At 49.7% G+C, this 23188-nt stretch overlaps 3 protein-coding genes across 3 annotated transcripts; all 3 read right to left on the bottom strand.

Moving 5' to 3' along the window:
• Positions 1-3308: 3308 nt before the first annotated feature.
• LOC112873973 (proline-rich protein 12-like) lies at positions 3309-4695 on the bottom strand. Its single transcript, XM_025937096.1, has one exon. The coding sequence runs from the start codon at positions 4524-4526 to the stop codon at positions 3738-3740; it is 789 nt and encodes a 262-aa protein (XP_025792881.1). The 5' UTR covers positions 4527-4695; the 3' UTR covers positions 3309-3737.
• A 2232-nt stretch (positions 4696-6927) lies between these two features.
• LOC112876535 lies at positions 6928-10271 on the bottom strand. Its single transcript, XM_025940667.1, has 6 exons — positions 9937-10271; positions 8670-8773; positions 7935-8048; positions 7527-7610; positions 7324-7391; positions 6928-7242 (listed from the first exon to the last, which is right to left on the bottom strand). Exons 1-5 carry the CDS (start codon positions 10109-10111, stop codon positions 7335-7337), a joined length of 534 nt encoding a protein of 177 aa, XP_025796452.1. The 5' UTR covers positions 10112-10271; the 3' UTR covers positions 6928-7242; positions 7324-7334.
• Positions 10272-18960: 8689 nt separating this feature from the next.
• On the bottom strand, positions 18961-19714 carry LOC112873532 (protein SHOOT GRAVITROPISM 5-like). The gene has a single exon (XM_025936520.1). The coding sequence runs from the start codon at positions 19676-19678 to the stop codon at positions 19151-19153; it is 528 nt and encodes a 175-aa protein (XP_025792305.1). The 5' UTR covers positions 19679-19714; the 3' UTR covers positions 18961-19150.
• Positions 19715-23188: the final 3474 nt, after the last annotated feature.

Here is a 23188-nt window from a genome sequence, read left to right as displayed (position 1 = left end):
CCGTGAGCTGTGAGCTCTCCCTCCCTCCTCTCCTTCCTGTCAGTCTCCACTGCGCCCGCGCCCACGACGACGAGATTGGAATCGGAGGCCAGGACTCCGGAGGCGCGAAGCCCACCCGCTGATATTCCATAGCACTCCGCTCGCTCGGTGGAACGAACAGACAGGGAGGCGCACGCAAGCTGCGCCCGTTCAGAGTAAAACGCGCCGCCGTTGATGACGTGGCTCCGCCGATCCGTCAAAAGCATGGCCTTGTAGGGCGAAGCGATGCAGCTTCCCTATCCCCTTCTTGGCATTCCTTGAGATTGAGAGCTAAAGGCCACAGGGGTGGGTGCACGAGGACGGCGAAGGCTCGGCACCGTGCTTATCCGCAGCGGGAGGGCAGCCGGGCAGGGGGGACGGAAGCCGGATCCATGCAACCGTCCTGTCCTCCGTCGGAATCCGTCACCGTCCGTGCATGCCCCGTCGCGCTCAGCTCTATAAATCTCTCTCCTGGTTCCTGAACGACCCTGCTACGCCCACGGCACACCCCCACCACCTCGCCATCTGCCTATCCATTCATAGAGTGGTATAGTGAATGCGCTGCAGGCTTACAGCGACGGGGCGGCGACGCGCTTCCCTTCCCCTCGCATCGCATCGCAGCAGCGTCTCGATCGTCGCGTGGACCAGACCACGGAGGCCTGCAAAACGAAAAGCGCAGCGCGGTGCGCGCCACGGCTCCTCAAGGCCAGCCGGCACGGCACGGCAGTATCCGGATTAGGCAAGCTCGCTCTGACCCCAAACGTATGCGCCCCGCGCGCATGCCAGTTCAGACCAAACCCTCGGACGTGAACTTTTCATCATTCCAGAATCCAGACCAAAGCGCTCCGCTCCTAGCAGCGACACGCGGCGCGCGGTTGTTGGACCGGCCGTGCCGTGCCGTGCCCCAGCACGCAGTGCCACTGCCGCCTCGCCGTCGGCGCAGCGAGCGTACGGGCGCGGCGGCGGTGCAGCACGGCATGGAGCAGTCGTGAGGTCAGGCTCTCTGCCCGGCGCAGCCCTGCTGGTGCTGGAGCCGCCGCGCCCGGCAAGGCGGCCAGGCTTTGCAGCTCTGTTAGAGCAGTCCCCTCAAAAAACTAATGTAGTAGTGTCCTCTTGGCAACAGAGGCTCCTCGAGTACTCGACGCCGATGGAGACGTATGCGTGCGTAGCTAAGCTGACCACGACGCGACGTGAACCCGCGTCGCCGTGTCGCGCTGACACGAGGATGGTGGCTCGGCCGGCCGGTCGGTCTCCTGGCTGGCCTTGGCCAGCTCCTTCCGTTTGTTCCAGGGCATGTTCTCGGCGTCGATCTCCGTTGATCGCCGCGACCGCGACCGGGGAGGCAAGCAAGACGCGTGTGCCGGTCCGCAGCACGCCTCGGTCTAGTGCAGCGGCATCCGCAAAGGCCAACGTGCCCTCGTGAAGGCCATCACAAAACAGAGCAGCTTCCTGCCACGCGCGAGGCGCGATGCCCACAACCGCCGGGAGCCCAAAGAGGGGCGCCGCGACCGCGTTCCGGTGGGGGACAGCACGAGTCGGGCAACGAGGCGCACCGCCGCGCGCATGTATGCGGTGTGGAATCCGGAGCCGGACTGGCCGCGACGGAGCGGCGGCGTGGCGTGGCCGTGCGCCTCACGCCAGAAGACGGACAGGCGTTCCATCGCTCCTCCCTCTCCCAACTCCGTCCGTCCGACGTTCTAAACTGTGCTTTTCATCACTGACCAATCCATCATGTCAATTAAATTCCTGTGGGGTTTCCTTTCTAAAGACGAATTCCTATGGGGTTCGTGTCAAAACTCTTGGGTTTCAAATGGAGCCTGCATCTATTTCCCAGTTTGAGTTCAAGACGGATTGGCAAGCAAATTACTAAATAAAGAGTTGAATAGCTAAATTTGGAACAAAAACAATTAAAAAAATGATATTTCAAGTTCCATTCGTATTTGAAGAAAATGCCTAAATAAAGAGACAACTTAGAATATAATTGTTTTAAGGCTAAGTTTCAAATGGCATGAAGGAAGATGACACCCCCTCTACTGAATGCATGTGTTGCTGTGCAGGAGGAGCAAACTATTTAATTTTGACCCGCTCCTTTTCCATCAGTGTCGAGTGAAACACAAAGCACCTGCTTGCTGGCCCCAATTGTCTGCCACAATTTTAGGCGCCGCATACTGAACAGAACATTTCTGACTTCTGACTCAGTATACGGTCATTAACATGCCTTTTGGAGTTTTGAGTCGCCAAACTTTCTGATTCCTAAAGCCCGATTACACGTGAGTTAATTATCTTCTTACCAAGATTCACCGTAACTGCAGCAAGCTGTGCATCATCTAGCAGAAAAGAATAGTGTGCACGCTACAATTTGCCAAGCAACAATGTTTGGCGAGCCACGGACAACAATATGCATGGGCACGTAGCTGGTAATTTTTTTGTTACCGCGGAAGGACGGTGAGAATGATCCATGGACGCTCCAGTTACCGTTCCCAGGAAAGGCGGGAATTGTGTGGATGAATCCTAGCTGATGAAGGAGACAGGCAGGACTAGTGCTACTGTTACGATATCACGGAATGGTCCTCGGGGAAGGAGCAATGAACCCCGCTAGGATCCCCTAAACAATGGCCCAAAGATGAGGGAAGCGAGGCAGAACAATCCTCCTCATCCCCGTAACAGTAGAGCCGCCAAACAATGGCTCGTGGTACCTGATAGCGATGGCTCAGTCCTGCGGCCTCTCCGGCTGATAAGCGAGCATCGCCATGCTCTGATGCTCCCCACCTGCTTGCTGCTCTTCAGAGTTCCCCCACCACTCCGTCCCTCTCATCCAGCAGGTTGGGTTGAGCAGACCACGTATCGGACGGGAGAGCACAATGCTGCAAAGATGAAGCATTCACCCCTGCCCCCCTCCATGTTCTGCTCTCAGAAATGCACACGGTTACAGTCTTGCAGAGAAGAAAAAAAAACTCGCAATTTGGATCTGGGCCAGAGGGCGTATCGGGTAACGCAAGTACAAATCATCAGCGCAGCGAAAACCAGTCGGAACTGATCCTGCTGAGCAAGAGAAACAGTGGTCATCTTGTACTAACTGAAGAACTTGGCAGGAACTACAGTTGTCCACCAGACGCAATGCCTCCAATGGGAACAAGCAGCCGGTTCATCCAATGGTTCTTCCACGTCAGTTCCCGGATGAGATCATTCACATCAAGTAAAGCAAAACAATCTAGGCAAGAACTGAAGAGGCCAACGAGACAGGGTCGCCGGATCAAAGAAGCGCAATACTGTCGAAATCGAGCACTGCATTGACTAGGGAATACTCTACATGATCGACCATCAGAAAACCACCTGCCTAAATTACATCACAAAAGGAAGAGGCTTCTCCTGCGAGGCCGCAACCCGCCTCGAGCAGGGACGTAGCATCAGCAAGGCAAGCGAGCAAGGAAGCTATGAACACAGCAATGCCAGACGAGCAGAATTCACACCATCAGGAAGCACCAAGTGACGTTCATCTTGTTCAGTTGTAGTTGCACCATCACTGGTTGCCATGTTACCCCACACTACAGTACTAGTAGTAACTAGCGGCGCTCGAAGATTTCCAACTTTCCTCGAGGGAGAAGAGGAATTTACCGGCGCTTCTTTTATCTCTGCCGCTGCTTATGCAGCCAGGTTTCCCTAAAAGAACCCTAGAGAGGCCCGGCATTCACAGGAATGCCCTCAGGCGGCTGCGGCCTCTAGGTGGCGCTCTCCACGGCGGGGCTCCAAATCCCCCAGCGGCGCAGGTTCAGCACCCCGCCCATCACGTCCGCCCACCCGCGCTTCCTCTCCTCCTCGGCCTCCGCCGCCACCTCGCCGCCGCATTCCTCTGCCGTGGCCTCCGCAGTGGGGGCTTCCGGGACATTCTCCTTGTTCTCGGAGAGGCACGCCGCGGGAGCCGGGGGCGGCGTGGGAGGAGGGCAGGAAGGAGGGGGCGGGGACGCGGGCTCCGGGATGGCCTCCGCCACGGCCGGGGGCTCCGGCGACTTGGGGCGGCTCCGAATCGGCGGCTGCGGCGGAGGGGACGGAGTGGCGGCGGCAGCCCTGCCGCGCTTGCCCTTGTCGCGGCGCTTGGAGGAGGGAGGGGTGGCGGAGGAGGAGGCGGCGGCGGACTCGGCCGCGTTGAGGTGCTCCTCGAAGGCCTCCAGGGCGGCGTGGATGCGGTCGTGCTGCGGGGAGCAGCCCCACCGCGTCCAGAAGCTGCCATAGCACTCGAAGCACAGGCACCCGACGGTCGGCGGGTGCCCGCGCCGCCGCCGCCCGCTGCCGCGCGCCTGCTCCGACGGCGGCACCGTGGCGGCGTCCCAGCCCACCAGGAACGAGCGCGTCACCAGGTGGGCCAGCACCCGCTTGTCCTCGGGGGTTAGCCCCGCGACGAGGACGAGGATGGTGGCCGGGAGGAGGCGGAACGCCGCCGCGATGGGGTCCTCGGCGGGCGAGGGGTGGATCTTGCCGCCCTTGCCCGGCTTGGGGCATAGCGTCTTCATGGCCGCCGCTGGGCCTCCGTCGCAAACTAGGACTTAAGCCCCCCTCGGCCTCCTCGTCGCGGGAGGTGGTGGGCTGTTAGGGTTTGGGGGGTGAGGAAGAAGAGGGGAGAAGCGGAGGGGGCGGAGAAGGTGGTGGAGGTGGCGGGCTTCGGGAGGAGCGCTTATAGAGGCGAGGTGCACGGGCACAGTCGTGCTCCCTCCCTGCTGTTCGGCTCCTTTTGCTTTTCTGCACAACTTTTCTGGCGTTTTCTCGAGTTAGTCCTCCAAGTTTTCACGTTTTGCATGACGTGTATGCGTTTGTTGTAGTTGTAGATTCCCTACCCTACCCTAACTTTTAGGAGCGTGAGTCGTAAGAAAAAAACAAAATAATTTATACGGACATAACTCTATCAATATTATCGAGTGATGTAGTTTGTACCTACCTTACGGCTTCACGTCTTTATTTGAAATTGTATCAATAAGACTATAGTTTACTTAAATATAACCAAGCATAATGTCTTTTATGTGATATTGCTGTAACTTACGTTGAGGTGAAACGTGAGCGCGTGACCTTTAATGATGAAAAATGATAATTCGCTTTTGGAATATGCAGGTTCATGTGCCTCTTTCAAAACATATTGTAATGTGGTAATGAGTATGTACATCGTTGCACATAAATATAATGGTTGATATTAACAAAATTAAGTGTATTTTTTGTCTAATGACAGTGTTGGTATTTCTCATGATTGACATTTCTTCCAACCTTAATTTAGCGAAATTGAGAATATAACATTAATTATTCACTTATTCTATAAGTATTGAAGTATACATATATTGTTTGCTGTTTTGTTTCCGTTTTTCATAGTGACTAAATAAGTTATGCCAAAAAAAATAAGAGTATTTTTGTACTTTCTCTTAAGTAGAGTCAGATCTCAGTTGCGGTATCATCTAAAAGTCAGAGTTGCAGTTCATTGAACTCCCACCTACCTTTATTAGTTGCCACAATACAAAAAGCACTTCTATAGCGCATGAATCACGCCATGAAATATGATCGTTTATGCGTATTAACCGCCTCATCTTCGGTCTTTACTACGTCACGCGTAGCAATGACGAAACCAGAAACCGATGAGTGACCGCACAGTGACTAGGGGCTTGAGTGATAGAGTGGTAGTAGGTTCGGAGTTGAAAATGAATAACTCGGTGCGCGGTTGAACTGAGTTATCAATACAACAGTATGGCATGACCTTTGATGCAATTTTCATATCAAAGTATTGAAGAAGTGCATTGTGCATTGATCGTATATCCCGGTTAAACTCATGGTTCATCCAATCGATTGGTTTGTGATGGAGCAACTTAACATTGGATACCACTGCACACTAACCAGTAAACGAGTGATTTTTTATGACGTAAAGGGCCATCACAGTTCCCTGGCTTGATAGTAGCAAACATGTGGTTTCTGGTTTTATATGACGTAAAATGTCCAATGCAATATGGAATTTCGATGAGGGTCCAGTTGAGGAAACCGCCAGTTTTATATAGCAATTTTAAAAAGGCCAGCGCAGCTTCCCAAAATCTAGGGCCCCGCGCGGCGCAGAGCAACCGCCTATCGGCAGTGCGCGCTCCTCGCGCCCGCCCGCGCAGAAACCTCCCTTCCCTGACCCTGACGGAAACGATTCAGGCCGCCCCGCCGCGCGCGCGTACCCGCTCCGTCCGTTCCATGCGGTTGCGTTCAGCACAACCCGCGAGCACGGTGCCGCCGCCGGCCACGGGCACCTGCCGGTGGGCGGACGATCTTATCGCCGCAAGCGGTCTTCTCGGCGGGCCCCGCGGTGTCAGCGGGACGTGCGAGGCGTGGGCCGCGACGTGCCGTCGTCCCGGCCCCGGATGGGCCGAGCGGCCGAGCTTCGGCGAGTTCCTCACTGGACCGTGGGCCCGTTTCGGGCGCACGCCAGTGCGGGGCCCGGTCGTCAGCCAGCGGAGGCGCCGCGATGGGAGGGAGGTTTTGCGCGACGTGTCGATTGTCCGTCGACGTACCGTGCTGCTTGCCGCCGCATAAAACAATGTGGGTTTCGTGGTCACAAGTGACGAGGCTGCCCTGGCTTTCAGTCGGTTTGCTCTGGGCAGATGCCGCGTACACTAGTAGCACTGTCCCAAGTACCAGGCACAGGCAGGCAGCCAATTGAGTGAGCAGCACTGTTTGCGTTACGGCCGTACCTGCGACCCATCGTTACGCACACGGTATCACTAGGCCAGTCGGAGTGAGCGATAAATTTGTGCTGCGTCTACTTCCTTTTTCAATGAGTGCTCGCATCGATTCGATCCAACCAAAGGGAAAAAGACTTGCATGCACTGCCTCTCTTTTTTGACGAACTCTCAGCCTCCTCGCTTTCTGATTTTCCAGCGGTTGCAGCAGCAGCAGCACTTCCGAACGGGGACGTATACATTGCCCATTCCATTCTATACTTGTTTCTATATCCACCGTTAATTACAACACAATAATGATGCTTTGAACATTGAAACGTCTCCAAAACTAATCTCCAGCTACATCGATGGAACTAACTCCCGTACATAGATCTGACCACCAATCAACCCCTTCCCTGACTGGCATGTCGCATTGGTCCTCGCCAACGAGAGGATGATGCAGCAAGCAACGCAAGCAACTCTGCTTTGCAAGCTTTTACTCATGCGGAGCAAGGGTATCTTCGCCATTCACCTGTTCGACGTACAGCACTCCAACCTGCAACATGTCATTAGCCCACTACTATAAAATGATGCGACCAAAGAAGTATAATCAACATTTCGTGTAGAATAGCAATACCTATTTGTCATTCACAAAAAGAATTTCATGCGCACATCTTTCTTCATGGCATTGTACACCGCTTGGACCTGGAAACGAGATGGTGCCAGACATCATCACATAAATGAAAGGGTCGGAAATGCAGAAAGGCCTTGATCGATATGTCTGGGCTCAGATCGTGGGCTTCTGTTTTATGTTGATCAAAAGCGAAATGACAGGGTTACCTGCTCGCTGGAAACCACACGGATAGGTCCAATCTTGACAGACACATATTTACCCTTTGCAGACACTTTTTGGGATATTTGACCCTACACATACAGGGTTAACAGCTCATCAGAAAACAGGATAGTTACACAAGGGCAGAACTGAACCACATGTGGTAACATAGACAATAAAAGGGCCTGCAGCACTGAAGTGCATAATAATAAGAAACTAAGCACTTAGGAGCTTGCTCAGACCCAAACAAATGTTTTGGGAATGTTATCGAGTTATTGACAGTTCTTGCATGTGCTACTGTGTATTCTTACTTCGAAAATAATTAGTGAAATTATATGTGCAGTGACAATTGGAACCTTTTAAATCCATGCATGTAATTTTACAAACGTAGCAGCAAAGACACCGAAGAAACCAACCTTAGGAATACTTTCTTCAATAACTGATTCAACAGCAACAACCATTGACTGGACAAAATCATCACCTCCTGTACCAATTGCTGTAAACCCTCTAACTGTAGGATAAGTATTTACCTGCAACATAGAACCAGCAAGCTTCTTAAAATGATGCATCAGGTGAAATCTAAGAGCACTGCTCTCATTTTCTTATAATTGGTCTCAGGCATAGTTAAAAGAAAAGCAGTAAGAAAATGGATCACAGGTCACTCAGAGCCCACATTTCATACCATAGCATCTCGTGCCAAGATAATTTACTACCTCAACTCTCAAACAACTTCTGCTCTTTTGCAAATAACTGCTGAGTTTAAGACAACTTAATCCTTACGCTTATGGTGTTAACACAGTTTAGAAAAGATACTGAGAACGTAGCTTACATAAAAAGCTATTTACATCTCTAGGATATGGCGATTAGTGTATTTGGGCTACCCAAAGTACAGGTTCAGAGCAGAATAGAACCAGGAGCTGATGCAGAAATATTAGCTATAAGGGGCATGTAGTTTATTTACATTACACCACACACATCATTCCTCTAAAGGGACCATTAACATGAAACAAAATTCAAGTAAAATGGCTTCATTTCCATATTTCCTAATGGCTCTGTCAAGATTTAGAAAAGTACAGGGTGTTCATATAACTACTGCCAAAGGAAGAACACACAGAAGCTGAGGAAATAATCTAATGTAGAAGAGAGAACACCTTTTTATCAAGAACAAGCCATTCATCTGTTGCGTCATCTGTTACAGTACCACCCATGACAACATTTGTTGTTTGTGCAACTCTTCCAGTAGAGCTAGCTATCTCTGTTTTTGGAAATGAAAAGAGTTGTGAGTGTTTAACAAGATAAAACATGTCAGACAATGGAAGGAGTGCATTACTTTATGCTTTGGATCAACTAAGCAATATGCTTGAAAGCATGTAACAACACAATAGTATAGTAAGTGCGCATAGCATGTAAAACATTCATAATTAAAATGTTATACATTAAGCAAGCTAGATGTATCTGTAATAGTTTATCCAAGACCCATCCGGAAATTGTGCATTGAAAAACATAGTACAATGACAAACAAAAAATTGGTAGAAGTGGTAGTAGAAAATCCTACAAGAAAACAAAACAGACGGATTGTTGAAAAGTTGTGTTTGGTTGCTTCAGAGGGAGGGGTTAGGCCCAAGTTCATCTAACATGCTATACAATTAGCTCAAGCCATTATGGACTCTTGCAGAGCATGATAAATAGGATCCATGGTAACCCATCAGCTATGATCAAGCACATGAGTTGATTTCTCTAAGAAGAAGTTAAGTCACTTGAATAATATTTATTATACTGAAGGTCCAAATCAATAAACTCGACAATTCAATTTTTTTTAATTCAGAGGACCTAATTCAGCAATTAGGACTTGAGACAAGGCAAACCTTTTCCAATAGTTGGAAGGTTTCAAGAATTGTATGACCAAAAAGAATTACAAGCTTATTATGGGATGTCATTTTCCGGTTGCAATATGGTAACTCTGACATAGACACCACAATAAAAGAGGAAGCAAAATCTTGGTGACATCTCCCTAACTGTTTTACCAAGTGATGGGATTTGGAAATCACCAAATCGGAAGATAAAGGCAATACTTTATGTTGCTGCCTTGCCTATATTAGTGGGAACTCGAGCACATCGCAGCTGCAAACTAAAACCTAGGGCACCACAATGGAGCAGTACCACAGTACAAAACTACGACTGTCGACGCTGAATTGTGCAGTCAAGAAGCTAGAAACGGCAGTGGACATCGGCAAATTAACCAACAGCTCCCAATCCCGATCCCAACTAACCAGAATCTGTACATTCAACTGATTCTCCGGCAGCTATCGAGAATATCCATGTCAAAGTAGAGGCAAAGGCAACTGAAGCTAAATCGCCCCTTCCATCGACTGTCCGGAAGGGAAAAAAATAAAAGAAGAAGCAAGGAAGATTCCTCACGAGAGATGGCCTTGAGTACGGCGTCCTGCGGCGGCTCCGCCTGGTCGCCCGCGGCGGCGCAGCACCGGACGGGAGAAGGGCGGGGCCGGTGGGCGCCAACCCGGGCGCGGGGAGCGCGGCGGTAGGGAGCGGACGCGGGGAGGAGGTGGAGCGCGAGGGCCCGGCAGCAAGCCATCTTCCCGTGCTCGTGACTCTCGCTCGCCGGCGGCAGCCGCGACCACCGAGGCTTTCTTTTTCTTCGGATGGAGAAGATATTTCGGCCGCCTCGCTCGCTGCTCCGCTCCGCCGCCTCTTCGGCTTGTGTTGTGTGGAGCGCGCGGGGCCGTTCGCCGCCTCCTTCCTTGCAAGGAGGGCTAGCGTTAACGGATTTGCGCCGCGTGGAAATGGGCCGCCTCAATTTGTTTGGTCTAGTTAGGCCCGCCCAGGTTTTGTAGTTTAGGCCCATCGGATTTGCATCTGAGGTCTAAACTAGTTGAGGCCCAACTTTTGGGGTCTATCTTCTTCATTCAGATAGATAAGAGTCAGACAGACACATTAAGAAATTCAGCCTTTATTTGGAAGAAATTTGGGCCTTCCAACCACTGCTCGAACTCGAATGCGGCCCATTTGCGCGCTCAGTAGGGCACGTTTTCATTATTGCCATTGTTCCTGCCGACACGTGAGCAGCCAGGCAGAATCAAGTCATGTGTTCAAGGCAGAAGCTACACCATGGACATACAGCACGGCAATCGTTCTGCATCAAGGTATAGACAGTTGGTCGCTGGTGCTATGTTGATCCTTGTCATCCTCCCCGAACGAACAATGAACCCTCGAACAATCCACTGCAACCTCAACCAACCAACTCGACCCGTCGCTCTGACCCGCACCTGAAGGCTGCAGCTGGAGAGCTAGAAAGCTGAGAGCACCAGCACCACCGCATGCATCCCGGTGCATGCCGGTCCGGATGCAGTCCCCCTCCTGGTGGCGAAGTGGCGAAGAAATAGCCTCTCGTGCTCCCTCCGCCGCCCGCAGGTTTCTCCCTTCCCCTTGTTGGCTTCCGCGTCGAGGAATCGGCCGCCGACGACCCGTCGCTTTTAGCCGAACCACGTGCGCGCCCACCTCGCGTTGCTTCCTCCTGCACTCTACCGTGGATGGCAGGGCAGGCAGCGAGCTCAGGACGGAGTCAGGCCACCAGCGTTCTCCGTAGCACCTCCTCCAATTGCCTCCACCGTCAGTCGATCGATCGGGTGCGCAACCCAAAGTTGATTCGATCAATTGCTTGTTGGCTTCGAGCTTGCCAGTTCCTTACAGGATCAGCTCTATATTGCTATCTCGATCAGCCCCGAGATGGCCAGGCATCAGAACTGTTGGCTTCATTGCCTGTCTCTTTGCTACCTGGTAGTTTCTTTGTGAGGCTTTAAGGATTCCTGCACCACGCACATGGCTCCTTGCTCATCGGCACATGTAGGGGATGACTATGGGAGTATGGGGCGAGAATGTTGATCGAGGTACGTCGACGCTGCTGAACGACTGACACTGTGACGCAATGGAACCCAACACTGCCCTGCACATGCCGGGAGCCTACCGTGAAGATTGCAGTGCCCACGATCCGAGTGGCCATTGGTGCCCCTCTCATCCCTGCTCATTCAGAGACGCGCAGGTAGCCCCATTGCTCAACCATGCCAGCAGCATGTCATTTCGCTCTCACCAGTCGTCCGATCCGAACATCATATCGAGTAGCGTACAAACCCAATCAACATTGTTCTTGCTTCTTCGATCAAATAAGATCTTTCACTACTACAAATTAGATCACTACCACCGATTTAGGTCCCTGTTGGATTAGGCTCGACGGGATGGGACGGAGCATCACCGCCGGCTCTAGAACCGGCGGTGATGCCCGTTAAAAAATAAAAAAAATCACGACGCAACTTGCCGCCGCCCCGCTGACCGCCGCGGCGCCTCTCTCCTCGCGCCGCTCGCTGCCATGCCGCCTCTCCTCGCACCGCACACGCCGCGGCCTCGCGCTTCTCCTCGCGCAACGGCCTCGTGGCTCCTCGCGCGGCCCCTCACGCCGCGGCGCCTTGCGCCTCTCCTCGCATGGCTCACCGGCGCCGCCGCACCGCCGCTTCGTGCGCCCCACCTTCCCTCACACCCTCGCGCAGCTCACCGCGACTCCTCGTGCCGCTTCTCCCCGCGCGGCATGCTGCCGCCCTGTGCACCGCATGTCGTAGGCCATCACGCTACTGCAGCGGGGGAGGAGCGCCCAAGGAGGGGAGCAGCTACAGGGAAGGGGAGGGAACTGGGGAGCAGCAGTAGGGAGGGGAGGGCCACCGGGGAAGGAGAGAGGAGGGGCGCAGCGAAGGGGAGGGGAGGGGAGTAGCGCCAGGGTCAAGATCGAGGAGCATCGCCGGAGTGGGAGGGGCACAGTGGAGGGGATAAGAGTATCTCCAACAGATTACTCATTTCTCTCCTCAATACTAAAAAATTGTACTTTTGGTAATAGGAGGTGCTCCAGCAGATTACCAATTCCATCGTCAATAAAAAAAATTTGATGGTCGCTAAAACACACCTCCCTCTTGCTCAAATGTAGGGGGATTCCTCCCTGCACCGTATCTATTGAGTAATATGTTATGACACTCATTACCAAAAATACAAAAAATACTATTGGCAATGGAGAGAAAAAATATATAGGATATGGGGGATGAGTAATCTGCTGGAGATGCTCTTAGACTGGAGAGTACATGTAACATTCAGGTAGTTAGAAATATAGACACTAGGTATTCGTAGGTTGTATGCATGCTAAGGTGTATGTGAGTTGTACAGAGAACTAGGGGCATATTTGTAAATAATGAATTTTATAAGTGCCTATGTGCAATTGTGTAAAAATGCTCTTAAATGTCAAAATCAAATGTCTATAGTGAAGAAAAGTACAAATATTAAGTTAAAATCTAAGAGAAATAGACTTTGTATGAAACTAAGGATCTATGTGTAATTAACATAATTATATAAGGGTCTATATATGAAAAGATTGAAGTGTAAAAGTAAAATTTAGATTTACCTAAGGGTTAATGTGTAAAACTGCAAGTAATCATGACAAACCAGAAAAATTGTAAACATGTCCAAAGTTTGATCAAATTTAGAAGGGAAAAGACAAAGTTAATTTAAATTCCATCCTTGTTTCAAAATGCAATTTAAAAAGTTGTAAACTTTGAGTTTCTGAATCTAAGCCCTAAAACAATGTTGTAGAGTTTGAAAAACTCTACGACTTTCATGTTGAGCATTTTCTCATTTGACCTTTGTAGCAGTGAAAAATTTTAGTTTACAGAGGGGTCCCTGAACTTTTTGGAAATCACAAACAAGTCCCCCTGACACCTCCCTGCTTCGTCTTCCTCTGGCACCACCGCTTCCCCCTCTGTTCCGCTCCTGCCACCGCCGCTTACCGCCGGCGCCGCGCCCCGAGCTCCACCTCCAGCTTCTGTACATGCCCACACGTCGCCCCTTGCCTCTCCCACCTCTGCTCCTCTCCCTCCCTGGCGTCCCCTGCGCTCGCCACGCGCGCGCCACCACCGCTCGGCCGCCACCGAGCTGTCGCTGTGGCAAGCTCCAAACCGAGCGCCCAAGCTTCGCGTTCGCGCGCGATTGAGCACTACTATTAACCCGCGGAGCTAATGGTCGCGTTATTTCCTTCTTTCTCCACTCCCACGCCTCGGAACGCCGCTGACATTTCCACCCGAACGCCGGCGAGCTCGAGCTCACCGTCGTCCCACCTCTCCACCGCTGATCCGCCTGCGCTGACCCCAATTTCAGCTACACATCATCCCCGCGCAGCTTCCCAGCCATTCCTTTTCCCCGCTCGGACACCGGAGCTTCGTCTCCGACAGCCACCGTCCGCCGCCGCCTCCCGCTCTTCGTGGACAGCTCACCCCGAGCCATCCCACGCCACCACAGTACCTTAGCTAGCACCACATCACCCCTGTGAAGCTCCACGATCCGTCCGTTGGCTCTATAGTCCAGCACATCACCCTCCCGACGATCGCCGGTATTCAACTTCGCCGCCGCCGCCACTGTCTTCGCCGATTGCTTCTCCTCCGACGCGAATCCTTCCAATTAGTTGCACCTACATGTTCCCCATGACGTGCTGGTTCTTGTGCGTAGGTTCCTTGCCGACGTTGATCACCGGAACCTCGCCGTCAACGGTGACCCCTCCGCCACCATCTCGGGTCCTCGTCGAGTTCTACTATTCCGGCCACCCCAGCCCTCGACACGTGGTGCAACGGAACCCTTGTGAGCTCCTGCACCATTTCCTCCCTTCAGACCTCGCCGCCGGTGACCGCCGTCGCCGGAACAGGACCACCCCCGCGTAGCTCTGCTTCGGTTCACAGCCCAGGGACCTCGGGTTAGAAGACTTGAAAACCCAGGGGTTTTTCTGTAAGGCTATAGACCCAGCTGAATAGTACCCGAAGGACCCCCTTGTGTAAATAATGCTGTCAACTTAGAAATTCTGTATCTATTCGAGGAAAGATCATAAAAATGCAAACTAAATTTTGTTGGAATCTTTAAGTAAAACTCGACTACTTTTATTTAGGAAGTTTGAGCTGTAGGTGTATATTTTCTGATGTAGATTAAATATTAGAAAATAAGTGTTTTAATTGTATCTCATGTTATAGGCATGTGTTATAGCTGAAATTTGAAACTTAGACTGTATGTACTATGTATAGCTCTGTGTAAAAAGTTCGAGTAATTTACTGTTCATTTGCTTAGATTTCGAGTACTTTTTGTTATATGTTAATAAAAGTTACTTAATTTAATTCCAAATGTATTCCTTCATGTTTAGGGCTGAAAAATTTATCTTAGCTTTGTTACAATAGGAGAAATCTAAGATAAAAATTTGAAAGTCAGAGGCCTAATGTAACCTCAGCCATGAATTTAAGTTTAGATTTAAAGAAAAATTCATGACCCATAGTTCTAGTTCATAAAAATTTATGAATAATTTAAATGCTCAAAAATCAAGAAATTATTTTTCCAGTACTGTTTTATAATAGTGTAGTTTATTGCCAAATTTCCAACTTAAGATTAGATGGAAAACAACTAAAAACAAATTGAACATGTTATAATAAGTACATAATTTAGTATCAATATAGACTTCATATAAATCAATAATACAAGCAATAGATAAAAGGATTTAACTTAGTTATTGGGCATCACCCCAACCTGTTGCTCCATGCCACTAGTTAGATATTTAGTAAAGTTAACTTAGTTATTTAATGTATCTAGATAAGATACTTAATACTCAATAAATGACTGCCCAGTACAAGATAGTTAGGTTGTTTATTAAAATGTAATGATCTTTTGTTTGGATTGCAACTTTATTGTGAATTAACATAAAAGTATATGCATTCCATAACTTATAACTTTGCATCTCATATAGACTCGACCGCTCTCGCTGACGGTTACTACGAGCTTATCTCGGAACCAGAAGGAGGTTATTCTGAAGACCCCGGGAACTTTGTCACGGAATTCTCTGAAGCCCCGAACCAAGGTTCGGAAGATATTAATTTGACTAACCCCAACCCCACCAGCGAAGGCAAGCCCCGGACATAACCCCTACTTTATTACACTGCAAACTATACTATTTATATATGTCTTTATGCATTAGGTTCTTAGGAGTTGTTTGTAAACCTTAGTTGCATAATTCCAGGAACCTATGTATTGAACACTAGAACTTGAGTCCGAATAGCTGCTTTGCTTATAGGACCGGTAGAAGTCGAGTGATTTCCTGTCACTCGCGCGATATATAGGAGTTGTAATATTTATATTCCTGTTATCACTATAAGGATGACGGATGGGAGTTTTGTGAGGTATCATGGTTGAGATAATACCCCGTCTGTGTTGTGGAACTTGATAAGGTCGCAGTGTGTGGTAGCGGTGGTTAAGCGTTTGAAAGTACTAGCCACATGCCGTGAAATATGGTAAGCGGTAAGCCTAGTAACCGATCGGCCCGAGGAGTGGACATACCCCTCACCACATGTATTTGCTTCTTTTGGTTACTTAGTTCGACGTGCAGGAATACGTGTTGCTGGGCAACCAGGAGTACGGGTTTTGTAGTCGCGCTACAGACGGACATCCTGCACTTTGGAAGTGCGTATGGTCCTGCAGTCGCTTGTGGTGGCACTGATCCACGAGTCGGAATGAAAGGCAAACGGTTGCTTCGGAATGACCCTTTGGTGTTCCAAGCGTGTGTGTTAGGTTTACCCTTGCAAGGTTTGAAATTCGATTCAGAATCGTCCGTTTCTCGCGGAGATTGAGACTGCTTAATCCTTTTATCACATAGAGTAACAAGAGTAACTTTGTAATTATGAAAGATGATGTTTGATTAAAGAATCTACCCTGTTTGAGTAGTTATAGGTGCTTACCTAGAATGGTTAATCAACTAGAACCTGAAAACTAACAGTTGAAAATAAGGGTCTACTCTTTGTTGCTTTTCAGCTAAAAACTTTACCCAAAACCTGAAAAGCCTGCATAAGTCTAGTTATGGGCTAAAGTATACCCAATCCCGGGTAAGCCTTGCTGAGTATTAGTATACTCAGCCTTGCTTTTGTTGATTTACTTCAGGTAATCTCCCTGATGAACCAACATTCATTACACCATGGCCCTATCCCTTGCCTGATGGTTGGTCCGTGAAGTGGGATCCGTCCCCGGCCAACACCGATTCTACTGAGTGATATCATGCCAGGGCTAGCATGATAGCTGTAATAACGACGTGTACAATATTTACGCTTTTAAACTCCGCTGCTTTGGCTTAAAAACTTAAACCTGTTTTGTAATAATCTCCCTTCACTGGGAACTGATGATGTTTGGTGTACTTTTGTAATATAACTGCGTGTGATGTAAAGTGTAACGGCTGTTATATCTCTGGACTCGCCTTCGTGCGAGGTATCTTGTTTGATCCTGCATTCGGTGGTTTATCGGGACGTTACCCGACAGGACAAGGTATTATACCGTTTGAAGCACGAGGTAGCCCTCAAGAGAGGACTCGCGTACTTGAGCCGGTATAATTCAGGTTGGTTCTGCTACAGTACAGGGAAGATGAGGGCGGAGGGGAGAGATAAGGGTAGAAGAGGATAAGAGGAGAAATACTGTGAGGGAGAGAGGAAAATAATAGGAGTAGATATCACCGCCGGTTCGTATTACGATCCGGCGATAATGCCAGTCGATTCTATCACCGCCGGGTCATAACGGGTTGTATTACGATCCGGCGGTGATGATCACTGCAATGACGCAATTTGTAGCAGTGTTTTCTGATATTATCACTGTCGGTAAACTTTGGTCTGCAGCAGATGAAACGGCCAATCATTTGTTGTTGTGCCGTGCTCACCTTCCTGATCGGTATTCTCCGGTGCATGGCACTACATACTTGAAATCCTCTCGCAGTTACAGTAGTTCTGCATCTTTCTGTGGAAGGCCCAGTAGAAGCATAATTGCCTGCATACAGATCCTTCATCTTATCTGCACAAGACACAAACTTTTGAACCGGAACGTAGCGCGTTGTCCGTGCAGTGTATCTGTCCTTTTCAGCCCAGCCCAGGAGGCCATCCATCTGCTTCTACTTTGTTCCCTTCCTTTTGTCTCGCGACGCCAAAGCTACCTGTACCTGCTACTCGATCATCTGTTAGCTTCTGTCTGTCAGGTTCCCAGTTTTGGATCATCTGTATGCATGCTTTCGCCGGGGATGCACACTCATGCTGCTGATCAGCGCTGGCGCTGCCATATCGTGGATCTTTGAACGGCCGACATAGAAACATCAGTAGCCCATTTCTGTGCTGCTGCTCATCCTCTCTGTATGTACTTTGATTGCCATTGCCGAGAAACTCGTATGACAGCAACATGGGCAACCATGATCGAGTAATCTTTGCAAGACAAGATAACAGAAGAGGGACGCATGTAGTACAAAGGAGTAGACCACCACATGACGTTTCATCCCTGATCAAGCTCGAGAAGCCCTGATCGACAAAATCAGGCGATGCGAGGACAAGATTCCCGAGTGCAAAAGGCACCACCGCGCGCGCACATGGGCTGGCTTTTGCTAGAGATGTTTCAGTTCGGAGGCGGTTAGCTAGCTACTTTCTAAGAGATTGTTCATCACCTCATCATGTCTGGTCTAGAGCAAAGCAGTGAGGGAGAGCACCTCCTCTGATTCCACCCCACCATGCATAAGCATGGCACACCAATCATTAGATCATACTACTGCCAGCGTGTCATACTTCTTGATCCAAGCTATCGCCAACATTGATGCCTGATGTACCACAAAACTCGATCACAAGAAATGGAAAAGGTAAAAGGAAAATCAAGGAGCTGTAGCAGCACACAGCGAGATCCTTTCTGCCGATCGAGTGCCGACATCTTGGCTTGGCATCGGAATTGGCAGCATCGACGCGCCGTGCGAGTGCGAGCCATCCCTGCCGTCTCTTTCAGCCTGCAGGCAGGCGCACCTGTTCATGGGTAAGAGCGAGTGTGATGGCTGCGAGAATCTGCTGCGCCTACTGCGGGCGGTGCGGCCTACTACTCCTGCTCGTCTCTGCCTCTGCGTAACCATCTTTACAGGGCTGCTATCCACCCTTCACTGTCGCCTAATAAGCAAGTGTCTATCCCTGGCTGCCGTACGGATTTGACATGCACGCTTTCATGCTTTGGATCAAGCGTGGTCCTGGCCTGACCTTGCTTGATACTGCCACTGGATACCGCAACTAACAAAGAAAGATTTCAGTCTGCTTGGATCGTATAGGAATTATTCCTCTCTATTTTAACTGTTTCGTATAAACTTTAGACAGAATTATTCCTGAGTTACAAACTGTCCTGAATCCTTTGCTGTCAGAGAGATCCCATCCCAGAAGCATGTGTTGCGCAAAGACGGCCAACTAACGCAGCAGTGAGGCCAGCTTATCCAAATTGCACACCACTAGCTAAAGCTAAGCTGCTGGCTAGATTCCCTTTCCCTCTCCTTTTAGGCTGGAAACGGTGCTGTATTCTACAAGAAAAGCAAGAGAAGAACATTGATCTGCTCCTTTCCTTTCCTTTTTCCCACTGAATCACCAACAGATGATCGATGATGCGATCGAGGCCTGAATTAACTGACATAAAAACACTCATAAACAAAGCTCTTAGCAGCTAATATAATAGTTAAGGTAGCTAGCAGAACATGCACGGCATGGAGTGGAGGTCTATCTATGGTGGTGGTTTAAGGGTGGAAGCGCTGCATGCAGGCGTGGCAGGTGATCTCCAGCGCCGCGGCGGAGCCGGCGGCGATCCGGCGCGCGGCCATGGCCTTCACGCGCTCCACCTTCTCCACCTCGCCGCGGGCGCGCTCCCAGATGGCCCGCGCCCGCGCGAACTCCCGCTCCGCCAGCTCTAGCTCCCGCCGCGCCAGCTCCATCACGCGCTCCGCGTACGCCCGCTCCGCCGACGCCATCCGGGCCTGCTCCGCCGTCTGCCGCTTCAGCGCCTGCACGTCCGCCGCCCCCGCTGCCGCCTTCTTGATCTGGTCAGCAGCGGCTGCTGGCGGCGACGGCGATGGCTGTGGCGCAGGCGGTGGTCCAATGCTGATGGACAGGCTCAGGTCCAGCTGCGGGTGGTCGGAGGGGCTCGCCGGCGGCCGAGGGGCGTGGAAGGCTGCGTCGAGAGGCGTGGTTGTGGGGAGGAGGAGAAGCTGGAGCTCCCTCTCGCCGCGCTGGGGCTCCATGGCCGCTGAGAAAAGGGGAGTGAGCATGGCAGAGGGGCGGCGGTGGTCTTACTGCCCGAGGCTTGTGCTTAGTGCTGGTGCTGGAAGTATGGAACTATGGATCTTTATACGATAACCTGGCGGTTGATTTTACCAGAAAGCCCTTGTCCTCCACTGGTGCTACAGGTGCTCAAGGTAGCGGGTATGCGCGTGGAGTCGTCCTGCCATGGAATGTTTGAGACCTGCTTCTTGGAGGTGTATGTGATGATACAACTCGCGTCTCAAGTGGTCCTATCGTTAGAGTGGAAGTGAACGTGGTCGGGCCATTTTGCCCTCGTAACGGTCATCCTTAGCCGGGTGTGCAGTCAAACTCTTATCCTTTTAATTTGATCACCTCTACGTCTCCCCGTAAGCTTAAAATGTGTGGGAACTAATTTGTTCTTACAAATGCTCTACAATAGATGTTATATAACATAATGAAGTGACAGTGAAATTGATAGCGGTTAACTCTCACTATATATTTCTTTTACTTAAATACGCAGAAAAATGGTACATCTTTATGTGCTGTGTCATTTCGTTTTTTTAACTCTTATCTAGTTAAGTAGCTATGTAGAGGCTGGGGTGTGATCTAAGTACGATTGTATCATTTTGATATAATTATCTAAGATTAATATAGCTTTTCCTATAAAAAACATGAAACTTAGCGGACTCTTGTTTATTAGCTGCATACATTCCATTATACAACGCAAGTGTAGGGGCACATACCATTAGGTGTTTGTAGCTAACTTCGAAAATGCATATTCATGGAGAGGAGGTCCACATATTAACATTAATATAATTAATTATCACTATTTACCTTGCAACTACCAGTACAACACTGCCACCACAAATCCCTTCCATCACCTCTCACTTGAGTGCCTCCTCTACTGATGGGGAGGAGGTCTAGGGAGATGAAGGTAATGGTTTGGTGATGTCACCTTTGGATCTGGTCGAGATGACATTGTCATGAGAGTGAGCGAGGAGTCGAGTCCGACAATACTTTCTTTAGGTTTTGTTTCATGAACCATAATAATAATATAGATTCTCACATACACGCATGCGCATTCACTGCTCATTATACATACTGCCTGTTCCGAATTCGGTAGCAATGGTACATAATTTGGAACTTATGCAAAGTCCTTTTATGAAGTATATAGTGAAACCTAACTATACATGACAGCCACCATCGGTTTCTAACACGACCGGTAATAAGGATACTTATAGACCCTGCCCTAAAACAGAAAACATCATATGAAACAGTTTATCCTCACACATAGACATAGATGCATCACAAGACACTAGACTCGATGTGATAGAGGGAAAGCAGAAATCTATTTGTACTAGCGTTCGCTTTTACCACAAGTGCACACCATGTGAAACTGCGTTCGAGGTGAGTGCCTGGGACAGCAGCACGTGGTTGTGGGTTGGGCTTAATATGTGTCCGGCATACAAAAGGTATTGCCATGTCTCTTCTCCTCCTCTTTTTTGATAATATGTTTCTTCTCCTTGGGATCATCACTACTGCAACTTGGTCGAGGTATATAGATACCTTTGGAGATGCTGACACGTGGAATTCTCATTGGTTTCCCCTTTGGAGCTAGAGAACGAGACTGCAGGGCCCCTTTATCGATCGAGATCGAAATAAAGATCTGAATAATGCACGTGATGTTATCTCAAATAATGTTTGTTTGGTAGATAGATAGCTTTGTTACTATCACTGTCAGAGTACAGACCACAAATTGCTCTCTCACTACTACATAAATAGTCATCCATCCAGCCTATTTATCCCGGCTGGTTTTGGACCGAGACTAATATGGACATCAGTCCTGGATCCAATAACTATTATCAGAGAAAGATTTTAGTCCCAGTTGGTAACTCTATTTGATCTTTTTAGTCCCAGTTGGAATCACCCATCACGACAAATAACATTTATTCCGGTGGGTGGTTCCAGCCGGATAAAAAAGGAGCATTAATCCCGGGTGGTGCCAACCATCGGGATCAAAAACTCACATCATTTCCTTTGTTTCTTGCGCTGCTTTATCCTCTTCCCTCTGCTCTTCCTCTCGATCCCACTCCCTCTCCCTTTTCTTCCAAGGCCAGATCGGGTGTCCGGTGGCGAGCCATGTGAGCGGCGGCACGGCAAGCTACGCTGCGCGCCGGTAGCTGGGCCCCGGCAGGGCTGGCACAGCCCGGCCCGGCAGGGGCGGCTCGCCTAGCCCTGGCGGGTGTCGCGGCCAGACCCCATTCGGCCTGGCCCAGACGGGTGGCGGTGCGACGCGCAAGGTGAGATTGTTTTTTACTTTTTTTTCAAATATGTATATGTGGCCGGAATTGATTTGTGAATGATTTATTTATGGTTGTGATTGATTTTATGATTGCAATTTTGGAGAAATATTTGGATTTGGAGAAGCTAGCCGCGTACGCGAGCTGGCGAGCCAAATTTTTTTTAAAAAAATAATATTCGTCTCGATTAAATAGCCGCCGGAATAAAAAGATTAGACACATTAGTTCCGAATAAATAGTCCCGGTTGGAAAACCGAGACTAAACCCAGTTCCCAACCGGGACTAATAAAGAATTTTGTACTAGTGTCTCGAAGTGCTTTTGATCCACATATAAGCATAAGCTTCTTTTGTGCACTTTAAGGTCGGCATGAGGTGGTTTCAGATGCGACCCATGATTTCTCGCCTACACGATGCATGTGCTCATTTGAGTTTGGAGAAGCTTCTTCTACCATGCCTGCCTTACTACACATAAAGGTGTTTAGAGAGAGAGAGAGAGAGAGAGAGAGAGAGAGAGAGAGAGAGAGAGAGAGAGAGTCTATACGAATGTGTTTATATATAAATTCAAGAACAAATATACATGTATTTATATGAGCATCTTTGTTTCAATGTTTGTACTATATTAATCCCTCCATATTAATCCGAGGAAGAAAAAAGACAAGGGCAAAAGAGAGATAAAGAGGCAGAGACGGGACAGCCTGGAATAAAGGCAAGAAGTGATCGAGAAAGATGAGCGAGATCCTGTTGCGGTGAGGGCGATGGTGGCTAAAGGCTTCCGTTTGGATGTCGGCCAAAGGCTTCCGTTTGGATGTCTGCTCGATCTGCCCGGCAATGGTGGGAGACCATGATGCACGAATCATTGTCCCCGAACACAGCCACCGGTCTCCGTCGTCCCGGACGACCCGTCACCCATATAGCGTGTCGCAGCGCGCAGAGATCGAGACGCCCTGGTGGAGAACAGAACAACACCAACGCATGCAAAAATATGCAACGCGAGCTCCGTTTGTAAAGGTGATGATGAGTAGCTGCTGCTGACCTAAGCGCGCTGGAGCTGCATGTTTACACGATGATGCGATGCAAAGCTGCAGCTGCCTCTGCCCTGACATGCTCCATGTCCCCCCGGCCGGCCCGGTCCATTGAGATCCGATCCCCTCAGCCTCAGGCCTCACCTTTATTCTCGTTCTCCGCGCCGGGCTCCTCCAAGCTGCAGGCCACCTAAAGCTAGCTAGGCCGGCGTGA

This window comes from Panicum hallii, chromosome 1 (genome assembly GCF_002211085.1).
Source record: "Panicum hallii strain FIL2 chromosome 1, PHallii_v3.1, whole genome shotgun sequence".
Lineage (NCBI taxonomy): Eukaryota > Viridiplantae > Streptophyta > Magnoliopsida > Poales > Poaceae > Panicum > Panicum hallii.
Note: the sequence above shows the minus strand (reverse complement) of the source record. Positions and strands in the feature narration are given on the sequence as shown.

What these genes read in the sequence shown, in the direction of transcription:
- LOC112876535 (XM_025940667.1), bottom strand. Translation starts at nt 10,111, where the DNA reads ATGGCTTGCTGCCGGGCCCTCGCGCTCCACCTCCTCCCCGCGTCCGCT. An exon ending in GGCTTGTTCTTGATAAAAAG is followed by an intron (nt 8,049 to 8,669) that starts GTGTTCTCTCTT and finishes TCTATGTTGCAG; the next exon opens with GTAAATACTTATCCTACAGT. An exon ending in TTGAAGAAAGTATTCCTAAG is followed by an intron (nt 7,611 to 7,934) that starts GTTGGTTTCTTC and finishes CTGTATGTGTAG; the next exon opens with GGTCAAATATCCCAAAAAGT.
- LOC112873532 (XM_025936520.1), bottom strand. Translation starts at nt 19,678, where the DNA reads ATGCTCACTCCCCTTTTCTCAGCGGCCATGGAGCCCCAGCGCGGCGAG.
- LOC112873973 (XM_025937096.1), bottom strand. Translation starts at nt 4,526, where the DNA reads ATGAAGACGCTATGCCCCAAGCCGGGCAAGGGCGGCAAGATCCACCCC.